This window comes from Podarcis cretensis (assembly GCF_951804945.1).
Source record: "Podarcis cretensis genome assembly, chromosome: 15".
NCBI lineage: Eukaryota > Metazoa > Chordata > Lepidosauria > Squamata > Lacertidae > Podarcis > Podarcis cretensis.
Window position 1 is genome coordinate 2,356,365 of NC_137185.1, and position 23,541 is coordinate 2,379,905.

The 23,541-nt window shown below is 46.7% G+C and overlaps 2 protein-coding genes and 1 long non-coding RNA gene across 9 annotated transcripts in view; 2 read left to right on the forward strand and 1 right to left on the reverse strand.

Annotated features, from left to right (window-relative positions):
• On the forward strand, window positions 1–11,748 carry LOC307204336. 3 transcript variants are annotated; one of them, XR_013833602.1, is made up of 5 exons: window positions 1–95; window positions 5,637–5,726; window positions 10,037–10,539; window positions 11,417–11,530; window positions 11,611–11,748. It is a non-coding gene; the product is annotated as an uncharacterized lncRNA (long non-coding RNA). The 3 variants fall into 3 exon arrangements; XR_013833603.1 differs by lacking the exon at window positions 10,037–10,539; XR_013833604.1 differs by lacking the exons at window positions 1–95; window positions 5,637–5,726 and having other exon boundaries at window positions 9,272–10,539.
• Window positions 5,730–17,982, reverse strand: TMIGD1 (transmembrane and immunoglobulin domain containing 1; the record flags this gene model as incomplete). 5 transcript variants are annotated; one of them, XM_079955865.1, is made up of 7 exons in its annotated part: window positions 17,850–17,982; window positions 11,990–12,092; window positions 11,475–11,753; window positions 10,527–10,805; window positions 9,161–9,264; window positions 7,965–8,005; window positions 5,730–6,628 (listed from the first exon to the last, which is right to left on the reverse strand). In XM_079955865.1, the coding sequence occupies exons 2-7, from the start codon at window positions 12,066–12,068 to the stop codon at window positions 6,625–6,627; spliced, it is 786 nt and encodes a 261-aa protein (XP_079811991.1). In that variant the 5' UTR covers window positions 12,069–12,092; window positions 17,850–17,982. The 5 variants fall into 5 exon arrangements, with proteins under 5 accessions (XP_079811991.1, XP_079811992.1, XP_079811990.1 ...); XM_079955866.1 differs by lacking the exon at window positions 17,850–17,982 and adding an exon at window positions 13,686–15,973; XM_079955864.1 differs by lacking the exon at window positions 17,850–17,982 and adding an exon at window positions 13,031–15,973.
• The window catches only part of CPD (carboxypeptidase D), a 36,137-nt gene continuing 28,720 nt past the window's right edge, over window positions 16,125–23,541 (forward strand). The window contains exons 1-2 of the mRNA XM_079955388.1: window positions 16,125–18,639; window positions 23,081–23,328. Of these exons, the coding sequence (XP_079811514.1) occupies window positions 17,576–18,639; window positions 23,081–23,328 (1,312 nt within the window). The 5' untranslated portion in view covers window positions 16,125–17,575. The remainder of the gene's footprint in view (window positions 18,640–23,080; window positions 23,329–23,541) is intronic.

Consider the following 23,541-nt stretch of genomic DNA (forward strand, 5'->3'; position numbering starts at 1 on the left):
TCGCGGGTTCTCTTCCCCGCCCCCGTTAGAGGGGCGGAGGGAGTTTCGGGGGGCACGCCTCTTAAATGAGCCGTTCAGCTTTCTCGCTGTTACAGGTACTTGGAATATTTATTATTATTATTATTATTATTATTATTATTATGCCTTTTCCAAGGCGGCTTACACAATTCCATACAACACAGATAATATACAAAAAGCTAAAAAAAAAAAGGCAGTAGAAGCTAATTGCTAAAAAGTTAATTAAACGCTGATACAGAGCTGTCCAACTTATGTCACTGCCAACAGTGTGACGCGGCAGCGAAAAAAGCCAATGCAATTCTGGGCTGCATCAATAGGAGTATAGCATCTAGATCAAGGGAAGTAATAGTGCCACTGTATTCTGCTCTGGTCAGACCTCACCTGGAGTACTTTGTCCAGTTCTGGGCACCACAGTTCAAGAAGGACACTGACAAACTGGAACGTGTCCAGAGGAGGGCAACCAAAATGGTCAAAGGCCTGGAAACGATGCCTTATGAAGAACGGCTAAGGGAGCTGGGCATGTTTAGCCTGGAGAAGAGGAGGTTAAGGGGTGATATGATAGCCATGTTCAAATATATAAAAGGATGTCACATAGAGGAGGGAGAAAGGTTGTTTTCTGCTGCTCCAGAGAAGTGGACACGGAGCAATGGATCCAAACTACAAGAAAGAAGATTCCACCTAAACATTAGGAAGAACTTCCTGACAGTAAGAGCTGTTCGACAGTGGAGTTTGCTGCCAAGGAGTGTGGTGGAGTCTCCTTCTTTGGAGGTCTTTAAGCAGAGGCTTGACAACCATATGTCAGGAGTGCTCTGATGGTGTTTCCTGCTTGGCAGGGGGTTGGACTCGATGGCCCTTGTGGTCTCTTCCAACTCTATGATTCTATGATTCTATGTCCTGACACGTGTGTCTGCTGCAGTGTGTAAGTGTGTCATGCAAACGCTCCCTGCACTCCTCCCAAGGCTGGAAAGGGGTTAGTTCAACCTCTGGTTTGCTAGTAAAACTGAATTACTGTGTCGCGAAATGATGCATGTCATTAAAATGTGTGTCACCAACATGAAAAGTGTGGAAAGCTCTGCTCTAATAGAATTAAAACAATATTTTTTTAAAAAAAAATCTTAAAATGCAGAGGATAATGAAAACAATAAACACTGCACTGTTAAAATACATTTCCTTAAAAAGCAAAACAAAACCAGTGACTTCCCATCCAGCCTTGCTCCCCACCCCCCACCCCCATTCCTTGCATGGAGAGGGAAAGTAGATGAATTGGGGGGGGGGTCTTAATGTGCCCCTTGTGCTAAATGATGGCTGCCATGCTTCCTTACAACAGAGATGTTGCTGGTGTTCCTATTGTTATAAGAAATTAACGTAAGATTAATGAAAACGGGCATGACATCTGATAAGTTACATCTGGTAGAAAGGTAACAAACGGGTACCCCTTCTTCAAAGCCTCAAGGGAGCTCTGACAGCGCCACCTAAAGGTAAAGGTAAAGGTACCCCTGCCCGTACGGGCCAGTCTTGACAGACTCTGGGGTTGTGCGCCCATCTCACTCAAGAGGCCAGGGGCCAGCGCTGTCCGGAGACACTTCCGGGTCACGTGGCCAGCGTGACATCGCTGCTCTGGCGAGCCAGAGCCACACACGGAAACGCCGTTTACCTTCCCGCTGGTAAGCGGTCCCTATTTATCTACTTGCACCCGGAGGTGCTTTCGAACTGCTAGGTTGGCAGGCACTGGGATCGAGCAGTGGGAGCGCACCCTGCCGCAGGGATTCGAACCGCCGACCTTTCGATCGGCAAGTCCTAGGCGCTGAGGCTTTAACCCACAGCACCACCTGCGTCCCTATAATGCTGAGGCTTTAACCCACAGCGCCACCTACTGTGCCTATAATGAATAACACCGACCAATTCACAACGTCAAACCATTTTATTCAATGGATGGCTGAGGCTCATTCATAAGCCGTCAAGAGCGCAAAATATGGTCTGAAGCTCAACATCAAAAAACCGAAGATCATGGCCACTGGGCCCATCACCTCCTGGCAAATAGAAGGGGAGGAAATGGAGGCAGTGAGAGATTTTACTTTCTTGGACTCCATGATCACTGCAGATGGTGAAAGCAGTCACGAAATTAAAGACGCCTGCTTCTTGGGAGAAAAGCAATGACAAACCTAGACAGCATCTTAAAAAGCGGAGACATCACCTTGCCAACAAAGCTCCGTATAGTTAAAGCCATGGTTTTCCCAGTAGTGATGTACGGAAGTGAGAGCTGGACCATCAAGAGGGCAGATTGCCGAAGAATTGATGCTTTTGAATTCTGGTGCTGGAGGAGACTCTTGAGAGTCCCATGGACTGCAAGAAGATCCAACCTCTCCATTCTGAAGGAAATCAGCCCTGAGTGCTCACTGGAAGGACAGATCGTGAAGCTGAGGCTCCAAGACTTTGGCCACCTCATGAGAAGAGAAGACTCCCTGGAAAAGTCTCTGATGTTGGGAAAGATGGAGGGCACAAGGAGAAGGGGACGACAGAGGACGAGATGGTGGGACAGTGTTCTCGAAGCTACTAACATGAGATGGTGGGACAGTGTTCTCGAAGCTACTAACATGAGTTTGACCAAACTGCGGGAGGCAGTGGAAGACAGGAGTGCCTGGCGTGCTCTGGTCCAGGGGGTCACGAAGAGTCAGACACGACTAAACAACTAAACAACAACAAAAGTGTTTTCATATACATCACATAATGCCCTAACGTGATTTACACAGTATGTACATACGCCAAAGAACCACCATAGATAAAACGATAAAGTTTATTATTTAGACAAAGGATAAGATAACGAATTAAGTCTATACATTCTATACGTTGTTAAGCTGACACCCCCAAGCCTTAGACCAGGCATAGGCAAACTCGGTCTTGCAGCTGTTTTGGGCCTACAACTCCCATGATCCCTAGCTAACAGAACCAGTGGTCAGGGATGATGGGAGTTGTAGTCCCAAAACATCTGGAGGGCCTAGGTTGCCAATGCATGCCTTTGACTCTTTGAGCACTTCCTCTTCGCATTCCTAAGGGTGGGCTTGTTCCTGTAAAGGGTAATAACAGTGAGTAATCGTTAGCATGTTATCGACATCAGGATGAGTGATAATAGAACTGGCAGGAAAACCTTTTGGGGTGACAGATGGAAAAGCACCCATGCCTGCCTCTCCTTTTGTCTCTCCATTTAAATGGTCATATAAATGTTAAATAAAACTCTGGACACCCGAGGTGTCAGTGACTTACCTGTGTAACTTACCTGTAACTCTATCCGATGTACCTCCCTTCTGTGACATATTTCTGATTCTCTTGGTGAGTGGGCTGTGGGGAGACTGATCTATGGATCAGAGGGTATAAAAATTCTGGTTTCCTTTTGTTTGGGGTTTTCCTCCCTCCTGCGTGCGGTGAGTGGGGACCCTGCTGCAACAGTTTATTTCCTTTTAAATAAAGATCAGGCTTACTAGCTGCTTTCAGTATACCCTGGTTGGCCTCTGCTTTTCTCTCCTACTGATAAAGACCTCCTGAGGGACTCTATTTGGGCTCTGTAAGGGAATCAGAGGAATTTCTTACAACACTATCATCTCTGGCCAGTGGGCATGCGGGGCTGAGCCAATGGGAATTGGACTCTGCACAGCATCCAGAATGGCCACACGCTCCCCTGGACTAGCCTTCCCCCAACCTGGTGCCCTCCAGGTGTTGTGGATTATAACGCCCATCTGCCCTCAGCTGGGAGTTATAGGAGTTATAGTCCACCTGGTTATGGGAAGGCTGCTTTGGGCTGAGCTAGCTGGGCTCTTACTCATCTTCCACACCTCCTAAATTGCTTTATTTTTATGATCCACCACAAAAGTTTTGGTTTGGCAGCTTGGAACTGATAAAATGAGCCAGCTAGACTTTGACCCTGTAAAAAAGGAGGGTGTAACCAGGGGGGAATATATACTTGTGTGTGAGAGAGAGACTTGAAGTCTCCTTGAGGCTTCACTTACCCACTATCTGCTTCTGCATCATCTACAAACTAGCTCTCCTCCACCTCCAGATCATTTACAAACATGTTAAAGAGCACCCCCCCACCCCCAACATGGAGAGGGCACAACTTTGCTCCGCCTTTCGTGATTCACTTAGAACTTCATTTTCTCTCCCCAATTAAATAATAATCATTGTATACAATTGATGGGAATGGGATGGGCGGAAGCAAGGGAAGGGGACTGCCAAGAGGCTCCCAAGATGTGCCGTGTGTGGGCACCCATAAAAACCAAGGTAAAGGGCAGAGCTGAGCAACCAGTCAGTCTGGCAGCAAACGTGTATTGTCTTGATTGGAGTTTTTAAGCAGCTTTGAGCAAAACCTTCCCTGGGGCTGGGAACAGCCAACCAGCTGATTTCTTTTCCCCACCTACACTTCCTATTTATGCATCACTTAGAGACCGCTGTGATTAAGCAGAAAAATGTTGTTGAAAAAAAACAAATGCACAAGCCTCTGCATTGGTGCCAAGTGGTCTTCATGGGGCAAGAAGCCAGCAATCCTGAAAAGAGCAGAGGCCCAAAGTGCTGCCAACTTTTATGCTTTTTGCTGTCTGGCTCGGTTCCTGTGCCTTTCATTACAGCCTGATACACAAAAATGAAAAAAAAAACAACTTTCTGCATTGCCCATCATGGCAGGGAAACAAAAGGTGCTTGTAACTCATTCGGATGTAGATAGATAGATAGTTTATTACGGCCATAGGCCCATATTCAATAGATCATGCAGCAAAACAGGTATAACAAAGTAAAATTAATAAATTAAAATTAAAATTCGGATGTAGGTAGGCCTGCTCAGAAGTAAACGAGGGTGCATTGTATGTAACCCCGAGGACTGCTCTGTTTATACCTTTTCTTCTCCTAGCCCTGCAAAAGTATTGTGTATCATCATAGTTATTGGCCAGGTGGACCTGAGTCAGACAGCCACTCCTCAATTCAGGATCGCATAGCTATAGGGAGCGGAGCATACAACCAGCAGTGCCTGGGCCACACTAATAAAATGGACAATCTTCTTCTGGTGCAATCATTACATTTTGTGTGGCGGGCAGCAGAATGCGCAACGTGGCCCTGAGGTGGCATAATTCCTTGTAATAGCCGTGGGGCAGCCTTCACCAGCCTGGTGCCCTCCCAGCTGATGGGAGTTGTAGTCCAAAAACTGAAGGAAAGCACCAGGGCTGACATAGCAAAATACTTGGTGATGCCAGACGTCCCTCAGTTAACACAGTCGCAAACTTCTCCCCAGCTGTGTTCAACCGACACATTCTGCTTTCCCCTGTAAAACCATTTCACAAAATAAAAATGCAAATTTGCTCCCTCTATCACGAAGTAGGAGGCTGCCCCACTGGAAGAGAGAGGCTTTCTTAGAGCCACACCAGTAAGATGTTCCATGAAAATAAGCTAATGAGACAGAAACGTTTGCCACCCCCAATGCAGACAGACGGGTCAGGGACTGTTTGAGGCTGCTGGGATGATACTTTCCTGGTTTGGTTTTGTCAAAAGCTCCCTGTGTAGGTGGGGAGAAGGACAAATTAAGAGCCCATAGCAGATATTAACCAGCAAAGTAATGATCAAATCCTATTTTTTGCAAGGCTTCATTCCAGGTTATGCAGGGCCTTCTTAAAAAGGGAGATGCCTGAAGGCAGCAGTGGAAGACACACCTGCAATCATTCCTCACACAGGTATTTCTATTGATATTGCATTTATTTGTTTGTTTGAATATTTATGATTGTTTACATAAATATATGTAAAGCATAATTAGAAAAAAACAACGAAACAGCAATCAGTACTAGTTGGTTAAAAGGAACAAAATCATATTGTGTTTAAAAAGTGCAAATTTCAAGAGACATCTGAAGGAAGGCTGGGGTGGTTCCTTCTGAACTTCTACTGGCAGTGAGTTCCATAGGGCAGAGCCCACTACATGAAAGGTTCTGTCCCTAGTGAACACCAGCTGAACTTCTGGAGCATGGAGTACACCCCCCCCAGGAGGTGGCCCACCAGAGGATTTCAGTGATCAAGGTGGAGAATAAAGGATCAGATAGTCCTTAAGGTACCTTGGTCCCAAGTTGTTTAGAGCTTTGTGAGTTAACACGAAGACCTTGAACCTGGCTCTGTAGCAAAACAGCAACCAGTGTGTTAACTCTATATTTACTTTTTAAAATAATCTGCATGTTTACCCCAAGGACAGTGAAGCCTTTGGTCCTCTGGGTGGCGTTAGGACTCCACCTCTCATCAGCCTCAGCCAGTATAGCCTGCAGTCAGTGATGATGGGGGTTGGCAGCATCTAGAGAAACAGATTCCCTGTTCCTGATTTGCAGTTTGGGCATTTGAATGGCAAGCCTGAAGTTAATATTTTACCTTGGTGAAACACCAAAGGTCTGGCCAGCCTGACTTTCTCAATTGTAAGCCAAATGTATGCACTTAAACCTACAGGAGCAACTGTCAGACAGCAGAAAGTGTGCAACTTTTAAATGCTATCAAAGAGGCCTCTGAACCAGGGCCCTTAAAAGCTGGAAGGGTCTTGTCATCTGTGGTGATGGGCAGGGGTGCTCCTTTGCTTGCTCCAGTGGAGGAATTCCTTCACCTGGAAGGGAAGAAAACAGATAAAAAGTAAACACATCTGAAAGGAGCACAACATTTTTTAAAAAAACAAACAAACCCCATCTTGGCTAGATGATGATTTAAATTTGTATACTGCCCTTGATCAGAAGATTACAGGTTTACAGCATAACAATGCAAACTGAGAACACAACATAATGACGAAACAAACAAATGACCCCCCCCCCTATAAGCACATTTAAAAGACCATAGATTAATCAGCCACAGGCCTGGTTATAGAGGAACATTCTTGCCTGGTGCCTGATATAAATATAGATATAGTAAGTAAGACAAGGGGGGACGCGGGTGACGCTGTGGGTAAAAGCCTCAGCGCCTAGGGCTTGCCGATCAAAAGGTCGGCGGTTCGGATCCCCGCGGCGGGGTGCGCTCCCGCTGCTCGGTCCCAGCGCCTGCCAACCTAGCAGTTTGAAAGCACCCCCGGGTGCAAGTAGATAAATAGGGACCGCTTACTAGCGGGAAGGTAAACGGCGTTCCATGTGCTGCGCTGGCTCGCCAGATGCAGCTTTGTCACGCTGGCCACGTGACCCAGAAGTGTCTCCGGACAGCGCTGGCCCCCGGCCTCTTGAGTGAGATGGGCGCACAACCCCAGAGTCTGTCAAGACTGGCCCGTACGGGCAGGGGTACCTTTACCTTTACCTTTAAGTAAGACAAGGCTCGTGTTGAGCTGAGAGCACAGCCATAGCTCTACCCAGCGTACAACAACGTACCCTTTCATTGGCTCTGTGGTCAGTGGCTAGATTTAAATCACATGAGACTGGAGTGTACACTCCCACCTTCAAAGATCAAAGGAAGGGAGAAAGCTAAAAGAGGGCTTGTCTGTAACTGTGGCTCTTCGCATGGTCACATGTGCAGCCACATAGCTGTGTTTTGTGCCCATTCTGCACAGGTTCGTAAGTTGCACGCCAGGCTACAAAGCAGCAGCAGCACCACCACCAACATATCAACATGCCATAGCACCCTGCTCTTGTGTGCTTTTGGGGTCCTTTTGAAAGGCAACTTCCAGCACCCAGAAAACAAGGGATGGCACTTCCAAAGTAGGCCTCTCTCAAGAGGGAACTGCAGGTTCCCTCTTGCTTGCCTGGGGTGGTGTTGTTCTGGGGTGCATTTTCCTTTGAGGCGAGGGGGGGCGGCTGACAGGCTCCTTCACTAGCCCCATATTGGTTGGGAGAGAAGGGGGTGCCTCTAGGTTTTCTGCTTCAGGCTGCACAATGCCGCTGGCCAGCCCTGCTTTGAGGAGGAGTTTTTTGGGCCAGCTTCATCACTGAGCTTTCTGAATAAGGACTGGTGGCAAAAATACTTACAGAAACGTGTTGCTTGACGAGTTGCACCCTATCCCAAAGCACTAAAATCAAAATAAAAAAGGAGGGGGGTGGAAAAGAGAAAAGTATAAATGCGACAACCTTGTCAGCTTTTGTATATTTATTTCTGCCACTGGTTTCAGTGGATGTCTTCCAGCTGTGTGCATTTCAGATGGGAGCTGAGTCTGTGGTTTTGGCAGGGCAGTGATGGCTCACCTGTGGCTTTCCAGGTATGGTTGAGACCCCAACTCCCAGCAGCCAGCAATGATGGGAATTGGAGTCCCAACAGCATCTGCAGGGACCCAGGAGAGCTACCCCTGTGCTGGGAAGTAGCAGCAAGTAGAAATCTTGCAAATGTGTACATAGAATCATGGAACTGTAGAGTTGGAAGGGACTCCAACGATTGTGCAGTCTAACCCCCTGCATTGCAGGAATATGCAGCCGGCCAGCACCAGTTACCCCTGACCTTGGTGTTAGCAGCACCACGCTCTAACCGGCTGAGCTATAACACAGGAGCAGCTTTGGTTCCCACCTGACACAGAGCCCTCAGCCCTGTTGAAATGGAGTGGCTGGAAGTGTCTCCCCCACCTCCTTTCAACCCCGCTTGCTCCTTGCTCCTTCCCCACTTTCAACAAAGCAAGCAGAAGATGGGGAAAAGGACTGTGGGTGGGAGGCATTTCGGTCTGAAGCACAACACCATAGCTGGGTCAGAAAGGTCTCCCCGGAATGGCGCCCCCTGCTGGCTGAGGCAACACAAGGTTTCCCCGCTGGTCTCTAATAAAGGGTGGTGGTACACTTGGGTGCCTCTTTAGCTTCCAAAATGAAACAATGTCTGGACAGACAAAAGAAAGGACTTCTTCTCACAGCATATAGTTAAACTACGGAATTTGCCTTCAAAAAGAGGCAGTGATGGCCACCAACTTGGATGGCTTTAAAATTCATGGCAAATTCATGATGGAGGAGGCGGCTATCAGTGACAACTAGCCAGTGTCTGAGGTAGGAGGCCTCTGAATACCAGCTGTTGGAAACCACAGGGGGGAGAGTGATGCTGTTGTGCTCAGATCCTGCCTCTGGGCTTCCAATTGGGGCATCTAGCTGGCTACTGTGAGAACAGGATGTTGGACCAGATGGGCCCCCCTTGGGTCTGATCCAGCAGCCAGGGTCTCTTCTGATGTTCTAACATACCAGGTCCTTCTTACCTGTGCAATCCGCTTCCATCGAGCCACAATGCCAAAGAGGATAGTGAAAAAAACGACCACAGCTGCAGCAATGACAGCCTCCATTGGGAAAGGGAGATTCCCTTCTGTTGGGAAAACAAATGCAACCCGCCTTCTTAGCTGGATTTTGGACGTGGAGTATCAATGCTATTAAATGCATTCAGTGAACAGCAGAAGCTACTTTACACTAGGTCAGGCTGTTTGCCCATCTCATCACAGCACAGCCTACTCTGACTGGCAGCATCTCCCCAGGGTCTCTGGCAGAGAGAAGTTCCCATCACCTACTACTTGGAGCTTGAACCTGAGATTGAACCTACATGCAAGGTGCCTGGTCTACCACTGGTCTCTCCCCAAACACAGGAGGCTGCAGATTTGACGGTTGTGAAAGCCTGAGAGTGGTTTATGCTCTCCTAGAACCATAAATGGAACAAGAGTGTGTTCAGGAGTTCCACAGGGGCAGCGTAGATATGGCGGTCCTTATCTTGCCAAATGCTGGCTCCTACCAGCCACTCCTGGATCTCAAATTGTGAACATGAACCAGATGCTTAATATTCTGGGTGATGCCTTTGAGTCTATACTCAGGAACTGGGGTGAGGGATGGGATCCAAAGGTCATCTAATCTGAAGGCGGGACCATTAACCCTTTAGTCCCTCATCCAAAGAATCTAGTCCAGGAGCAGTGGAGTCGAGGGACATGTTCCCTTGTTGCAACCTTCCAGAGATCACATCCCAGAGGTGGCCAGGGCCAAAGGCAAAGGTGTGCAGAACTATGGCAGTGACTCTTACTATCCCCTTAAAACTCCAGCCGCACAAAAGCCAGAGTCTGATGTACACTCCCCTCTCTCTATTCTCCACCCAGGTAAGCGAGAGGCGTTACAACAATTCAAAGACAGCGGGAAAGCGCCTGAGGTGAGCCTGGAGCAGGGCTGGGGAGTGTTCTGAGGGCCGGAGAAAAAGGCCTCGGGGTCCTGAGCTTCCCCAACCTGCTGATCTCAACACAGCAAACAAATGGCTTCTTCGTAATGACTACCAGGGCCTTGATTTCATTTGCTCCCAGTTACAAACACTGAGCTGCTGATAACACAGCAGCTCCTGGGGTATTTAGAGGGCTGGTCCTGCCTTCGCATGGTAAGCCAGAGAGAAAGCTGACCCCTGTGTGTACTTTCAGGCTTAATATCCTGGTCTTTGAAGACGACCTTGCACAAGGCAAGACCTGCCTGCAGCCAACACAGGTAAGGAGGGAAGATGTCAAGGACATCAAGGCAAGCACCCAGCAAGAAGATTTCAGCTGGCTGGGCTACAGGCCCCAAGTGGCCAGTGGGCCAGCCACATCACAGCAGTTGCATTACCTTCAACAGTCAGGTGGAAATCCATCTTCTCTGTTATCCCATCCAAACTAGCCACACAGGTGTATATCCCATTGTCGGATACCTGGGCCTTTGCAATGGTCAACTGAAAGAGCTCGCTGGTCTGATAAATGTGGTAACGGGATTTCTCCAGGGTCAGAAAGCTGTTGTCCTTATACCAGGCCATCTGAGCAGGAGGGTTGGCCTTTGTGTGGCAATCCAGTGTCACATCAGCCTGTTCTTCCTGTGGGGGAGGGTCTTCTCCACTGAGGATGGGGGGGACTGTGGAGAACAACAAAGGATCACATTCAACAGCACCCATTCCTCAATTCTTTGATATTACACTTGAATGAATATTCAGAGCAGAGAGAAGGCGGGGGGGGGGCTTGTAAAACCCCTCAAGTGCTGTAGCACTGGTCCCAAATGACAAAACACAAAATAGCAACCATTAAAAAACAAACTTTTTTTTAAAAAAAACCAAGGTTGCTTCTGTCATTGTGCAGGCAGAGCACCCAGGTCTGTAACTGCACAGAAACCAATTATTTTATTATTTATACCCCACCCATCTGGCTGGGTTTCCTCACCTACTCTGGGCAGCTTCCAGCAGAATATAAAACATAATAACACGTCAAACGTTAAAAACTTCCCGATACAGGGCTGCCTTCAGCCTTGTGTAGTTTATTTCCTTGACATCTGATGGGAGGGCGTTCCACAGGGAGGGTGCCACCACCTGGTTCTATAAAAATCAGATTTAATTTTAAATGCCATTTAATTTCTGGGCAAAAAAGGAGAGAAATCTAATATAAAAATGGACTAGATTCTCTCATATTTATGTCTGTCTGTCTGTCTGTCTATCTATCTATCTATCTATCTATCTATCTGAAATTCTGTAGAGAACCCGGCCTACAGCCACTGCTTCCCTTCCTCAGAAACAGAGAGCCGACCACTCACAACGGACATCCAGGACCACAGAGATCATGACAGATCCATCTCGGGCCAACTTGCAGGTAAAGGAAACTCCGTTGTCATCTACAGCGACGGGATAGATGCAGACACTGCTGGCATTCACTTTGTTTCCATCTTTCAGGTCGACCTGCGTGTCCCCTCGGAACCAGAGCAGCTCTTCTCCCTGGCTGTTGTTGTGCACTGTGCACACAAGGGACTCTGCTACGCCTGGCTTTGTTGACAGCTGGTAGTCAGCAGTTTTGCCATTGATAGCCAGATGGGTGCCTGGGGAGGGGAAAAGATGTCAGTCCCATGAAGCAAAGTTTTGTAAAAAAAAAAAAAAAAGACAGACAGACAGACTCTAAAAAATAGCATCAATAGCTGTCCTGATCCCAAAAATCAACAGTTTGGCTGAATGAGTAAGAAGAGAGGATCATTTAATCTTGCCTCACACACTTTAGGCAATTCAGATGTGGAACTCCATTGGGAAGCTCACGTGAGGACCCACGCTGGTTGCGTACCTGTGACAGCACAGGGCAAAAGTGCGAAGATGAAGAGAGTTGCCCTGCAAAGGATGCCTGTCACCCCCCCTGAGGCCATCTGCGAAGAACTCTGGCCCAAGACCTGCAGCAGAAAGGAAGCAGGAGAGAGTCACTGTGTGCCTCGTGGTAGTGATTGCCCCCCGTAAGGTTGGAGGAGCGCCCAAGTCACCCAAGCTCACCCACCCCAAAGTCAGCACCATTAATAATAATAATGAATAAGAATAAGAATAATTTATTATTTGTACCCTGCCCATCTGGCTGGGTTTCCCCAGCCACTCTTGGCAGCTTCCAACAAGGATTAAAAACACATCAAAATGTCACACATTAAAAACTTCCCTGAACACATACTTCTTCACCCAACACCCCGGGGTCTACAAATGCCTTCCACATTTCGGGGAGTGACCTGTATACGAATTGAAGCTATGAGAAATAGCCCCCCACCCCAGGAAACGCCACCTTGCTACCCCACTGCCTTCTTCTCTGCCAAATACTGACACTTACGTTGGGAAAGGCCAATCGTGTGGGCACTTGCCTTGAAATGGAGAGCAAACCACGGCCTTCCTTGGGCTTTTATAGGCACCCATGGTTATATGTCTTTATTGCCGTGCAGAGACAAGTGATCCACTCGAGTTCAAGGCCGTGTTCTCTTAAGGACTTCCTGGGTAAACACTGGGTGCTTCTCTCTCCCAAAAGGAAGCTGGCCAAAAACCTTTCCCAGATTTATGGCCGTGGCTGAGGCAATGAGTAACAAGCAGCAAAGTGCATCTATCATGGGTCAACCACCCCTGATTTTGACTCTAAAGGCAGCACACAGTCCTTCTGTGGGCAGAACGCCCTTCCCCTCTAACAGCACTGGGTGCTAAGGGGATGCCTTAGTGCACGTCTTTGTTGTACAAGGTGGTCAAAGGTCACCTTGGAGGAGAGCCAGGCTGCCAGATCCTAAGATCCTACACCTTGCGCTAGCGAGTCACAGCTTTCTGCCCATCTCTTTGCTCTGCTGAAGCAGAATTTATTACTCACCTAAGCTACAAAGCCCAACAAGATCCAATCCAATATTATGTCAGCTCCTCATCCCTGAAGCCAAAAGGTTGAGAAGAAACTATTTGGCATCCATCCAAATAGAAAGAAAATAAAGAAATATACGTAATTAACAAGTCATTTTACCTCGTGCTCAGGACAACAGCAAGCATTAGTGTCTGGAAATTGTATACCAATGTTGACAGCCATTGCCACAAAATGTGCTATTGTTTAATACATTTGACAGACTTCACCTACATGAGCTGTAGCCACTGTTAACCCCTTGCCTTGCTTTTGATGCAAGATTTTAAAGTGGAAAATGCTGGTTAGTTCACTAAACCCACTTGGGCCAGGCCGGGGTTTATTATGAGAAGCAACAGGGCAAAGTCAGTGCCCACAGGGCAGGTGGTGTTGAAGGGATGACTCTTAATGAAACCAAGGCCGCATGGCAGGATCTTTGTTATTCCTCTGCTCTGATCCAAGGAGGACCATTTTTCTATTTTGCAAAGAGAACTAAAATCTGAAACGGAGCAGCCTTAGATCCTACCAAAATAACACAACGCTGAACCTAACTGAGAGGTGCTCTAGCACCGAGGTCAGAAGGAAGCTGGCATAGAAGGAAAGTGTCCCAGAAAAGGTAACCAATGGGGCCACTTACCACTTCTCAGTCACTCCAACTTGCTGTCACATTGGATGGGGTGTTCTTTCCTGTGCCTGATGTGGCTGAGCTCCCAGTCATTTACTTTATTAAATACCAATTTCTTGAATGATGAGAGTTGCCACCAGGGGGAGCAGAAGCATAAGATTTAGGGCTGTCCTTTTGCAGCCTTGGGATATTTGCATTCCTTCTTTTTCCAAACTGTAGGATGGAGGAGATTGAATGCAACGTGGCTTAGAGGATGCAGGAGGCTCACACTTTAGCCAGGACCCTGCTGTAAGGGTGGTAATGTAAAATTCAACTTTGGAAAATGTGCTTCAAGTGCTTTATGTACAGGATTGAGCTAATCTCTATGGCTACTTTATTTGGTGGGAGCTAAAGAGAAGAGGTGGCAGTTTCTCATGCCATGCTATTCAGTTAGATCAGAGTTGAGATTTAAAAATGGGGGCTTACTCATTGTTCCTGCCTTAAACCAATATGCTGATGATCACCACTGTGAGAATTGGGTTGGTTCTCTGAAAATTAGGGGGCACAAAATATCCAGGCTGACAGAGAGCTAGACCAGGCATCTCCTTTACATTTGTCACGAGACTACAATTTTGCAATTAGACAGAAAGATTTGCTGTGCACCGTGGAGATTTCTGTGCCTTCTTTGGAAGCATCTGGCAACAGCCACTGCAGCAAATTGGCATCCACCAACTGCAAGCCCAGGCCATGAGACCAGATGGAAAGGGAGTACCAGTCCTTAGAGCTTTTCTTGGGAACATGTTGAAATAGCCACAAAACGTAATTAATTAGTCGTTACCAGTCAGGCCGGCATGTAACTGAAAGCCCCACACACCTGAGAAGAAAAGAGATCTAGGACATGATAAGCTGAAAAGCTCACTTTCCACATTCTTAACCTCCCGGTCTTAGACCTGGTTTGGACCAGGTTTCAGACAGGTGTAAAGGTGAGAAGGGAACCTCATGACCTGGTAAAGACACAGCAGACACAATATTTCAAAGTGCTCACCCTGAGCCTTTTGGTCTCTCTCACCACCCATAAAAATAGGATACCTATTCACTTGACGCTGACACAAAAGCCCCACTCGTACACCATGTAATAGAATGAAAGTTTGCTGTCTTCCCCTTCTTCTTCCTCCTCTCTTCTCTCTTCCCACTTCTCTCGCCCACAACTGCATGTTGCCTACGACAGTCATGTCTCACACTGAATATAAATAACCTGAACAAAGAACTCTACAAACTAAAAACTGAGACACTGTATGTACCTTTGCTACCCAATAAAATCTTTTAATAAAAACATTTTTTTAAGTGCTCCCAGGCAGGTCTGTGGCTGTTAGGGAAGAGGAGGAAAAGGAAGAGGCTGAAAGAGGGCAACAAAAAGGACCACAATCCTTCCAATATTTACAGTTGTGAAATATTACTCAGACTTTTAGTTGCAAAACAGGGTCCTCTCCTGGAAATACTGGAATTTGAACGTATGGTGTCAAAATATAACTTGCAAAAATGATCAAATAAATCGTATGAATGAGAAGCAACATAGAATCAAAAGAAAATAATTACCAGCAGAAATGGGAATGAGATTTTGGTTATATTAATGAATGTGTGACAGTGGCTCTGGTTAAATATTCCACAGCAAACTATGTGTTACTCTCAAAGTTGAGTTAATCATGCAATAGTGATACTATTATTTATTGCACTTATTACTGTAGTTTTGCCACAAAAGGTAGCTTGAAGCAATTTACAAAATAGTGCAAAGATTAAAAAGATAAAAGAGAATAAAAGCTAAAAATACATTCATACATATAAAATGCAGGTCTAATGCATTCAATACCATCATGTCCTAATCATACATATAGAACAGCAAGCTATTTCTGTTGGGAGTTGTAAAATGAATAGTGGCAATTTGCAGCGTATTTAATGGGCTTAATGGATCTTTATCTTGGAACCAGATATTCGCAGCAAGGTGTTAAAAGAAATAGAAACGATTGCATGTTATATACTCCCAATGGATCAATTAATCCTACACTTAGGATCCATCAAAGATTCAGGTACTGACAAGTGACAAAGAATATCCATATTATAACTGAAAAAGAACAAGAACTTCCACATTGGAAGAGTGGAACATTGGACAGAGGATGTGACTAAAGCGGACTACGGTAATCAAAATAAAGAAGGACAGATAATCTCACAACAGTTGAGAAAAATGTAAATCCATGTAGTTTTATGTTTTATAATTTACTTCTTTTCTTTGAATATGTTACGTAGAGCACGAGAAGGGAAATGTGCATCATTATTGTTCTTTATTTGCTTCACTTTCTTTCCTCTCCTTAATTAATATAGTATATTATTTTTTTTTTTTTTTATTTATTTATTTATTTATTTATTTATTTATTTATTTATTTGTACATGACCTGAAAAAAAGAAAATAGAAAATTAGTGTTTGTGTGTGTGAGAGAGACTTTTTTGGTTAAACTTGCACATCATCGAAATCCACTTGACTGGAGAGAAACTGCATTTCCTCACCCTCCAAACACGGGGTGAGCGTCTCTAATTCCATATAGGAAAAGATATTCCATGTTTCACGTTTCTTTCCACTTGACAACAAAGTCTTAACATTCAATTCATTGTCATGAGAAATGGCTTTTGGCCTCCTTTTGTCCTGGTTACTTCTGAAGAGGCTTTCAAAACCCTGCATGGGATCCAAGGGAAACTTCTTCTCATGAGCAGCTCCTGTTAAGTGAAACACGCTTCAACGAGAATACATTCTCAGTGAGCCATTGCTTCTTTCTCTCTTATCTTTGGGGGTCCAAATGTTAAAAGGTTTAAGTGCAACAGATGCAGAACCACAGAGCTGACCTAATGGCTGGCTGCATTATGGGATGGATAAATACACAGCCAGCAACCGCAGGGGTGCGAGTGAGTCACGAATCATTCATGGCTTTAGTCCCTTTATGAGAACAATGTTCCCACAGAGGAATTCCTGCAGGGTCAATGCCTTCTCCCAAGCCCGCTCAGCTTCCTTGATTTCACAACTCTGCACACGCCAGTCTCAAGAAAACCTCCGCAAACAAACCTTGAAAGGGTTTGGCAGCCTGCAGGTGTTTTCCTTCCCACCTGTGGCACCAACTGACCACGAAGCTGATCCTAGTGTCCCCGTCCAAAAAGTCCATTATCTTCAGATCTTCTGGGGCAGCCTTTGCCAACTTATTTATGGACTTTACTCTGCATACACTGCAAGATGCAGTGATGGTCACTAACTTGGATGACTTTTAAATATTGAACAATTTTATGGAGAATGAGACCATCTATTGCTACTAAGCACAAGTGATTGTGTTCTCTCATCACTGTGAATATCTGGTGCTCAATTAAACTGTTATGGTCTCAGATCAGATCAGCCACTAGAATACAGTCAAACACACAGAATCTCACAGTTTACAGGCAAAATATCAGATGATGGTTATCAAAAGTAGCGATGTGACTGGCCATTGCGGCAACAGGAGGCTGGACTGGTTGGAGTCCGTTTGGTCAGATCCAGAAGGCTCGTTTTATGTTATCAAAGGAAGCAGACCCTTTTAAGGAAAATTGGTCTTTTTTTGCAAGATCACGGTCAGTATCTATCTGGTTTTTTTAACGTTTGTTATTTTGTTTTTTAAAATTAATTTGTAAGACATGCAGGATAAAAATACAATAGCTAAACAAGATGATAGACAAATCTAAGAAATCTCCGTGTTTTCTCTTCCAGACGTGACGCTGCACACGCGGGTATCCCATTCACGTGAACAGTTGGTTACGTCGACATCATCTCTACCCTTTCCACGTCTCCCGCTTTCAGCCCCGCCCCTCAACCTCTCCGTCATCTCCTCTGTCGTCTTTCATTGGCTTCCGTCATGCTTTCTCCCGCCCCCTTTCTCTCTCCTCCGCTTCTTTCCATCCATAGATTCCCGTTTTCTCTCTCCCAACTATTCACCAACCTCGAAACGCTTTTTCTCTCTCCTCCGGGCCCTCAAGGGTTAAACAACGCCCTCTTTCGCGCCATAAGCCCGCCCTCCAGCCTTTGTTATTGGCTCTCTTTCCCCCTTCCCCTTTCCTATTGGCTGTTTGCCGTCTTCTCCGATTGGCTCGCTGCCCTGCTCCCTCCTCGCCAATCGAGTGTCGAGTTACCTCAGCGAGCACTTTTCCTCCCCTCAGCGGCGGCGAGCGAGCGGCCTGTCACATCTGAGGCGGCGATGGCGGGCCGGGGCAGAGGCGGCGGTCTCTTTCCCGTCGCTTTATCTTCATTCTTCTTCTTAGTATTTTTGTTGTGGCGGCGCGGGGCGGAGGCGGCGCACATTAAGAAAGCGGAGGCGGCGGCGGCCTCCACGGAGCCCTCGGCTGCCGGCGGCGGCGGGGCGGCGACGCGCTACCTGGACGAAGCGGAGCTGGGGGCGTCGCTGCGTCGCTTGGCGGAGGACGAGGCCCCTCGCGGCTTGGCCAGGCTCTTCTCCATCGGCCGCTCGGGCGAAGGCCGGGAGCTGTGGGTGCTGCGCCTCAGCGCCGACCTGCCGGAGCCCGGCGGCGGGAGCGGCGACGTCGGCGACCCGGTGGGCGGACCCCCCATCCCGGGCCGCCCGCAAGTCAAGCTGGTGGCCAACATGCACGGCGACGAGGCCCTGGGCAGGGCCCTGGTGGTCCGCCTGGCCCGCGAGCTGGTTGCGGGGTGGCTGCGCGGGGAGCCCCGGGCGCAGCGCCTCCTCAACGGCACCGACCTCTACCTCATGCCCAGCCTCAATCCGGACGGCTTCGCCCGCGCCGAGGAGGGCGACTGCGGCGCCCAGCGGGACGCCTCCGGGAGGGAGAACGCCAGGGGGAAAGACCTCAACCGCAGCTTCCCGGACCAGTTCGGGGCAGCTCAGCCGGACCTGGCCAACGTCCCCGAAGTGCGCGCCCTCATGGAGTGGATGCGGCGCAACCGGTGAGGGGGAGGCGGGGCTCGGGCGCAGTGGGCGGGGCTTCGGTCGCGGGGGGCGGGGTCTCGTGGCGCAGGGCGGGTCAGGCGTCTCCTGGGAGGCGGGGCTTCCTCGTGCTAAATGAGTTGAGGTTCTGTTTGTGGGCGTGGCTTCACTCGAACAGGGGGTGGGGTCTCGTGCTGGGGGATGGGGGGTCTCATGTTGCAGGGTGGGCTAGGTTTATCTTGAGAGTAGGGCTTCATCCTGTGGAATATGTTATTATTGTTAGCCGCTCTGAGCCCTGCTTTGGCTGGGGAGGGCGGGATATAAAAATATATATATAATTATTATTATTTTGAGGCATTATTAGCATCCATTAGTCACTTATTAATGACTTCTAATTTTTAATGCGAAAATTAAAACATGGGGCTTCTTTGTTTTGGGGTGGGACCTCTGCCATGGGCATAGCCAGGATTTATGTTAGGGGTGCAGTTGCCCTCCCCCTTGGCTATGCCCATGGCTTGTCCTACCTAGGTGCTTCAGTCTTTTGCTGGGCTGGGGTGGAGCCTTATAGTATGTTGACTGGTGATTTGGGATGGGTTCTTATTTAGTTTGCAGAACCAAGTGTCTCTTGGTGGGTGTGCTTTGCATGAGGACAGGGTCTCCATGCTGTATGGGTGGGGCTTTTGGGGGGCAGGTGTAACCTGGAATCTTAGAATTGTAGAGTTGGAAGGGACCACAAGGGCCATCTAGTCCAATTTCCTGCAAAGCAGGATTTTTTTTTTTGCCCAACATAGTACGCTTACCCACAAGCTTCAGATTAAGAGTCTCGTCCTCTACTGACTAAACTATCCTTCTGGCCCTTATTGGTTGGCAGGGCTCATTTGCGGTGGGAGGGCGTCAGCTTTATGTGGTTGGGTGCAGCTTCCTTCTCTGGAGGTGGGATCTCATAGTCATAGAATTGTAGAGTTGGAAGGGACCCTTAGGGTCATCCGGTCCAACCCCCTGCAGTGCAGGAATCTCAGCTGATTTAACTGATAAAGTTCTGTAGAATGTGTTACGGGTGTGTGAAAACAATCAATATCCAAGGATCCCCAGGCATGTACCTGCAGATGATGGAGATGTCAGGCATCTTCACTTGGTTGCAAGTGGTCAAAAGCCAGGTGAAAAATGTGCCTGGCTCCTGGCGAATTTCGAATGCTGTGACAGATGGCCATCCAAAAACTGTTTAAAACCTCCAAGGAAGAAGAGTCCACCACCTCTCATGGGAGCCTGTTTGTACAGCTCTTACAGTCAGAAAGTTATTTCTGATATTTAGTCGTAAACTCCTTTCTTGTAACTTGAATCCATTGGTTTGGATCCAAACCTCCAGAGCAGGGGAAAACAAGCTTGCTCCATCTTCCAAGTGACAACCCTTTAGATATTTGAAGATGTCTTTCATATTTCCTCTCAGTCTCCTCTTTACCAGACTAAACATGCCCAATTCCTCATAGGGCTTGGTTTCCACCCTTGATCATCTTGGTTGCCCTCCTTTGCACATATTTCAGCTTGTCAATATCCTTGAATTGTGGTGCCCAACTCCAGGTGGGCCTGGGACCAAAACAAGACAGAATACAGCGGGATTATTACTTCCCTTGATCTGGACATGAGACTTCTGTTGATGCAGCCTAGAATAGCCTGAGTTCTTTTTACTTCTGCATCACACTGTTGACTCATGTTCAGCTTGTGGTTTCCTAACACCCCTAGATCCTTTTCACATGTACTACTGGCAATTCAGGCAGCTGCTGTGTTATATTTGTGCTGCTGGTTCTTCCTGCCTAAGTGTAGAATCTTACATGATGCTTGGCAGGCCAGGCTTTTCCTTGGGGGCCAGGTCTAATAGTGCTGAGCCAGTTGAGCTTTCATTGGTTGGCAGAGCTTCTTGGCTTAGGTGGTGGGATCCCTACTGGGTGTTTCAGTCAGGGCTGGGCCGCCTCATATGCTGTCTATGTTATTTGGGGGTGCAGTGGAAGGTTTTAAGAGGTCCATGGGTGGCAGTTCTGCTGTACTGGGTTGGGGACACTGGATAATTGGATGTCTTGGCTTGTCCCTTTTTGAAGCCCAGGAGCTAGCTTATTTTCTCATGTGGGGATGGAAGTATTTTCTACATTTTTGGCTGGAAACCAAAAATCAGGAGGCAAAGCCTCAACTAGATACTAGGGATGAAAACATTTATTGAAAACTGCAATTGTGTTTTGGTTTATTGCCACACCATTGCTGTTTTTCATACAGAAGAGTAAATGTAGAAGAGGGAGAAAATGTCATGACCCAAAGAAGGTGACATGCCAAAATGTGTTGGGCAACTGTAATTTTCCTCTCTTCATTCCTGGCATCCTCTTGAGGCTCAGGTGCTGTGTTGGTTATTTTCCAGTTCCCTTGGTGCTATCTGCTCTTAATCCCCTTCCCTATGTCACAAAGTGGATTAAAGAAATAAAAACATAATACTGTACTATCAGAAAGAAACCAACATAACAACTAAATAGAAGTGACAGAAACACCAGCAGTTAAACACATTTCCATCACCTGGTACTTAAAAACTGAGGTGAGAGACCTTAACTAAGCCAGATGGGACTCCTAGGAAGTAAGTTCCTTCGTGCTGTCACGGAGATAGCCTGGTCCTGTTCTGTGTCACCACCCTTAACAACTCTTGTGAAGGGGAAACAGACAACAAGGTTTCAGTAAATGATTCTCAGTATAGGTGGTCTTTTGTGGGTGAAGCCAGTTTCCAGGTGGCCTTTATTGTTGTAGAGAACTGGGTAGGAGATCTGGAGTGTGTAGTTAGAGAAGCCACGGAGAGAGGATTTTACCCTTGAAGAAGTATCTGTGGTTATGATGGGACTTTAAAACAATTTTTGATTCTGAAGGTCCAAGGGATTGCACATTTTTGATACTGTCGTATCTTGGTTCTTGAATGTAATCCATTCCGGAAGTCTGTTCGACTTCCTAAAATGTTTGAAAACCAAGGCGCAGCTTCCAATTGGCTGCAGGAGCTTCCTGCACTCAAGTGGAAGCTGCGTCAGACATTCGGCTTCCAAAAAAAGTTTGAAAACCAGAACACTTACTTCCGGGTTTTCGGTGTTTGGGAGCCAAAACATACAAGTACCAAGGCGTTTGAGAACCAAGATACAACTGTACTGTGAATGGTTAGGATTTCTGGGCTGGTTGGGGGGTAGTTATGGTTGGAGAAGATGCTGTTTGTATGGCCTGTCCCCTTTGCACAGGAACGTATTGGCTACTGAGAGGAGAACTGGGTTTGCTTGTGGCAAAAACATGGTAAGAAGCAGTGTTGCCTTTGGTCACTGCAAAGTACTATTCTTCCAAACTTGAAATTTATTATCATGCAGTGGTCTTGATGTTCTGTTGATGTTTTTCTGCCTGAATGAAAACAAGAGCCCAATAAGGATTTGCGAATGTGCTTGTTGCCGTTCTAATGTACAAAATCTGACTTCCTATGTTGGGTGTCTCAAGATCTTCCATGTGACAATGCACATTCAAATCTACATTCTCTCAGCTCTATCTGTTTAAAATTACCTCAAATTAAAATAACAGAAGCCGCTAAAGCTGACTAAACAAGGTAGTCCTTTGTGGTTGCCCTTCTGCCTTGTTATAGGGCTTAAAATGATTACAATTGCAATACTATGTCACTGGTACAAAACTGAATAAACATCAAGCTTTATGCATGCTTTAGTTTAACAATTTATGAGTTGTTTTTCTTGAATAGAATGCAGTGTTCTGGTTGGTGCTCAGTAGTTTGTTAAAATGGGGCTTTTCTGATCTTGGCAGGTTTAAAAAAATCCAAATGCGTAATATCAAGTGCTTTTGGAAGGAACCCTAGGTTCCTTTATCAGCTGAGAAAAAAGCTTAAAGAGTACAGTCACTTGTGACAGGGCTAAGGAAATCTTTGCTGTTTCCTAGGCACTTCCATTTCCTAACTGGTTTGCAAACTTAATTCCCATCAGTCTGAATCTCAATTGGTGTTGACAAGCTTATAGGAATAGTCACCCTAAAATTTCTATGCTTGTAGGTTCTGCTGCTTGTAACTTATTTTTATGACCTGGTTTCTTGTGTTTAGCACCCAGTTTGTTTGCCAACTTAATTGCTGATAATGGTCTGAATTGGCTTTCACCTCTAATACTAGTTCCTTCATTGTGAACTGGCTTTTAAAATACGGGGGTTGGCGTGGTCCCCCCTTCTAAACGCAGCACTGTAAACTGCATCACACTTACTCAGGAATCTTCTTCTTTTGTTGACAAGTTGTTTTGCAGTTTCTAAAAAGAGCCACCGTGTTTCCTCCAAATGTTGATTGTGCTGCTTCATTAAAGAAATTTAGTGTGATGGGATAAAACATGCCACATTAATCTAATTGCATCTTTACCCTGCAGTTATCTTTTCTGGTTCTGATGACTGTTGCGCTTCTGTTGAAAACAGGTTTGTGCTTTCCGGGAACCTGCACGGGGGATCTGTTGTTGCAAGCTATCCATTTGATGACTCCGCTGTGCACAAGACCTCTGGGGTGTACAGCAAATCTGCCGATGATGAGGTATTCAGGTATTTGGCAAAGGCTTATGCATCAAACCATCCAATAATGAAAACCGGCACCCCAAACTGCCCTGGGGAGGAAGAAGAAACTTTCCAAGATGGCATCACCAATGGTGCTCAGTGGTACGACGTGGAAGGTAGGCTGCTCAAGTGAACTACTTTACTAGTGTCTTCCAAAAGAGTAGCATGTTGCTCTTTATTGTCACTTTACTGCTGCTGGAATCCTGCAGGCAGCATCAGGGTGATGACATGATTGGTGCTGTTTATTGATTCTATGTGTTTGCATTTCATATATCATTCAACAAAAGCTATGTAAAGAAAATGCCTGGCTCAATTGTTGTCAAACATTT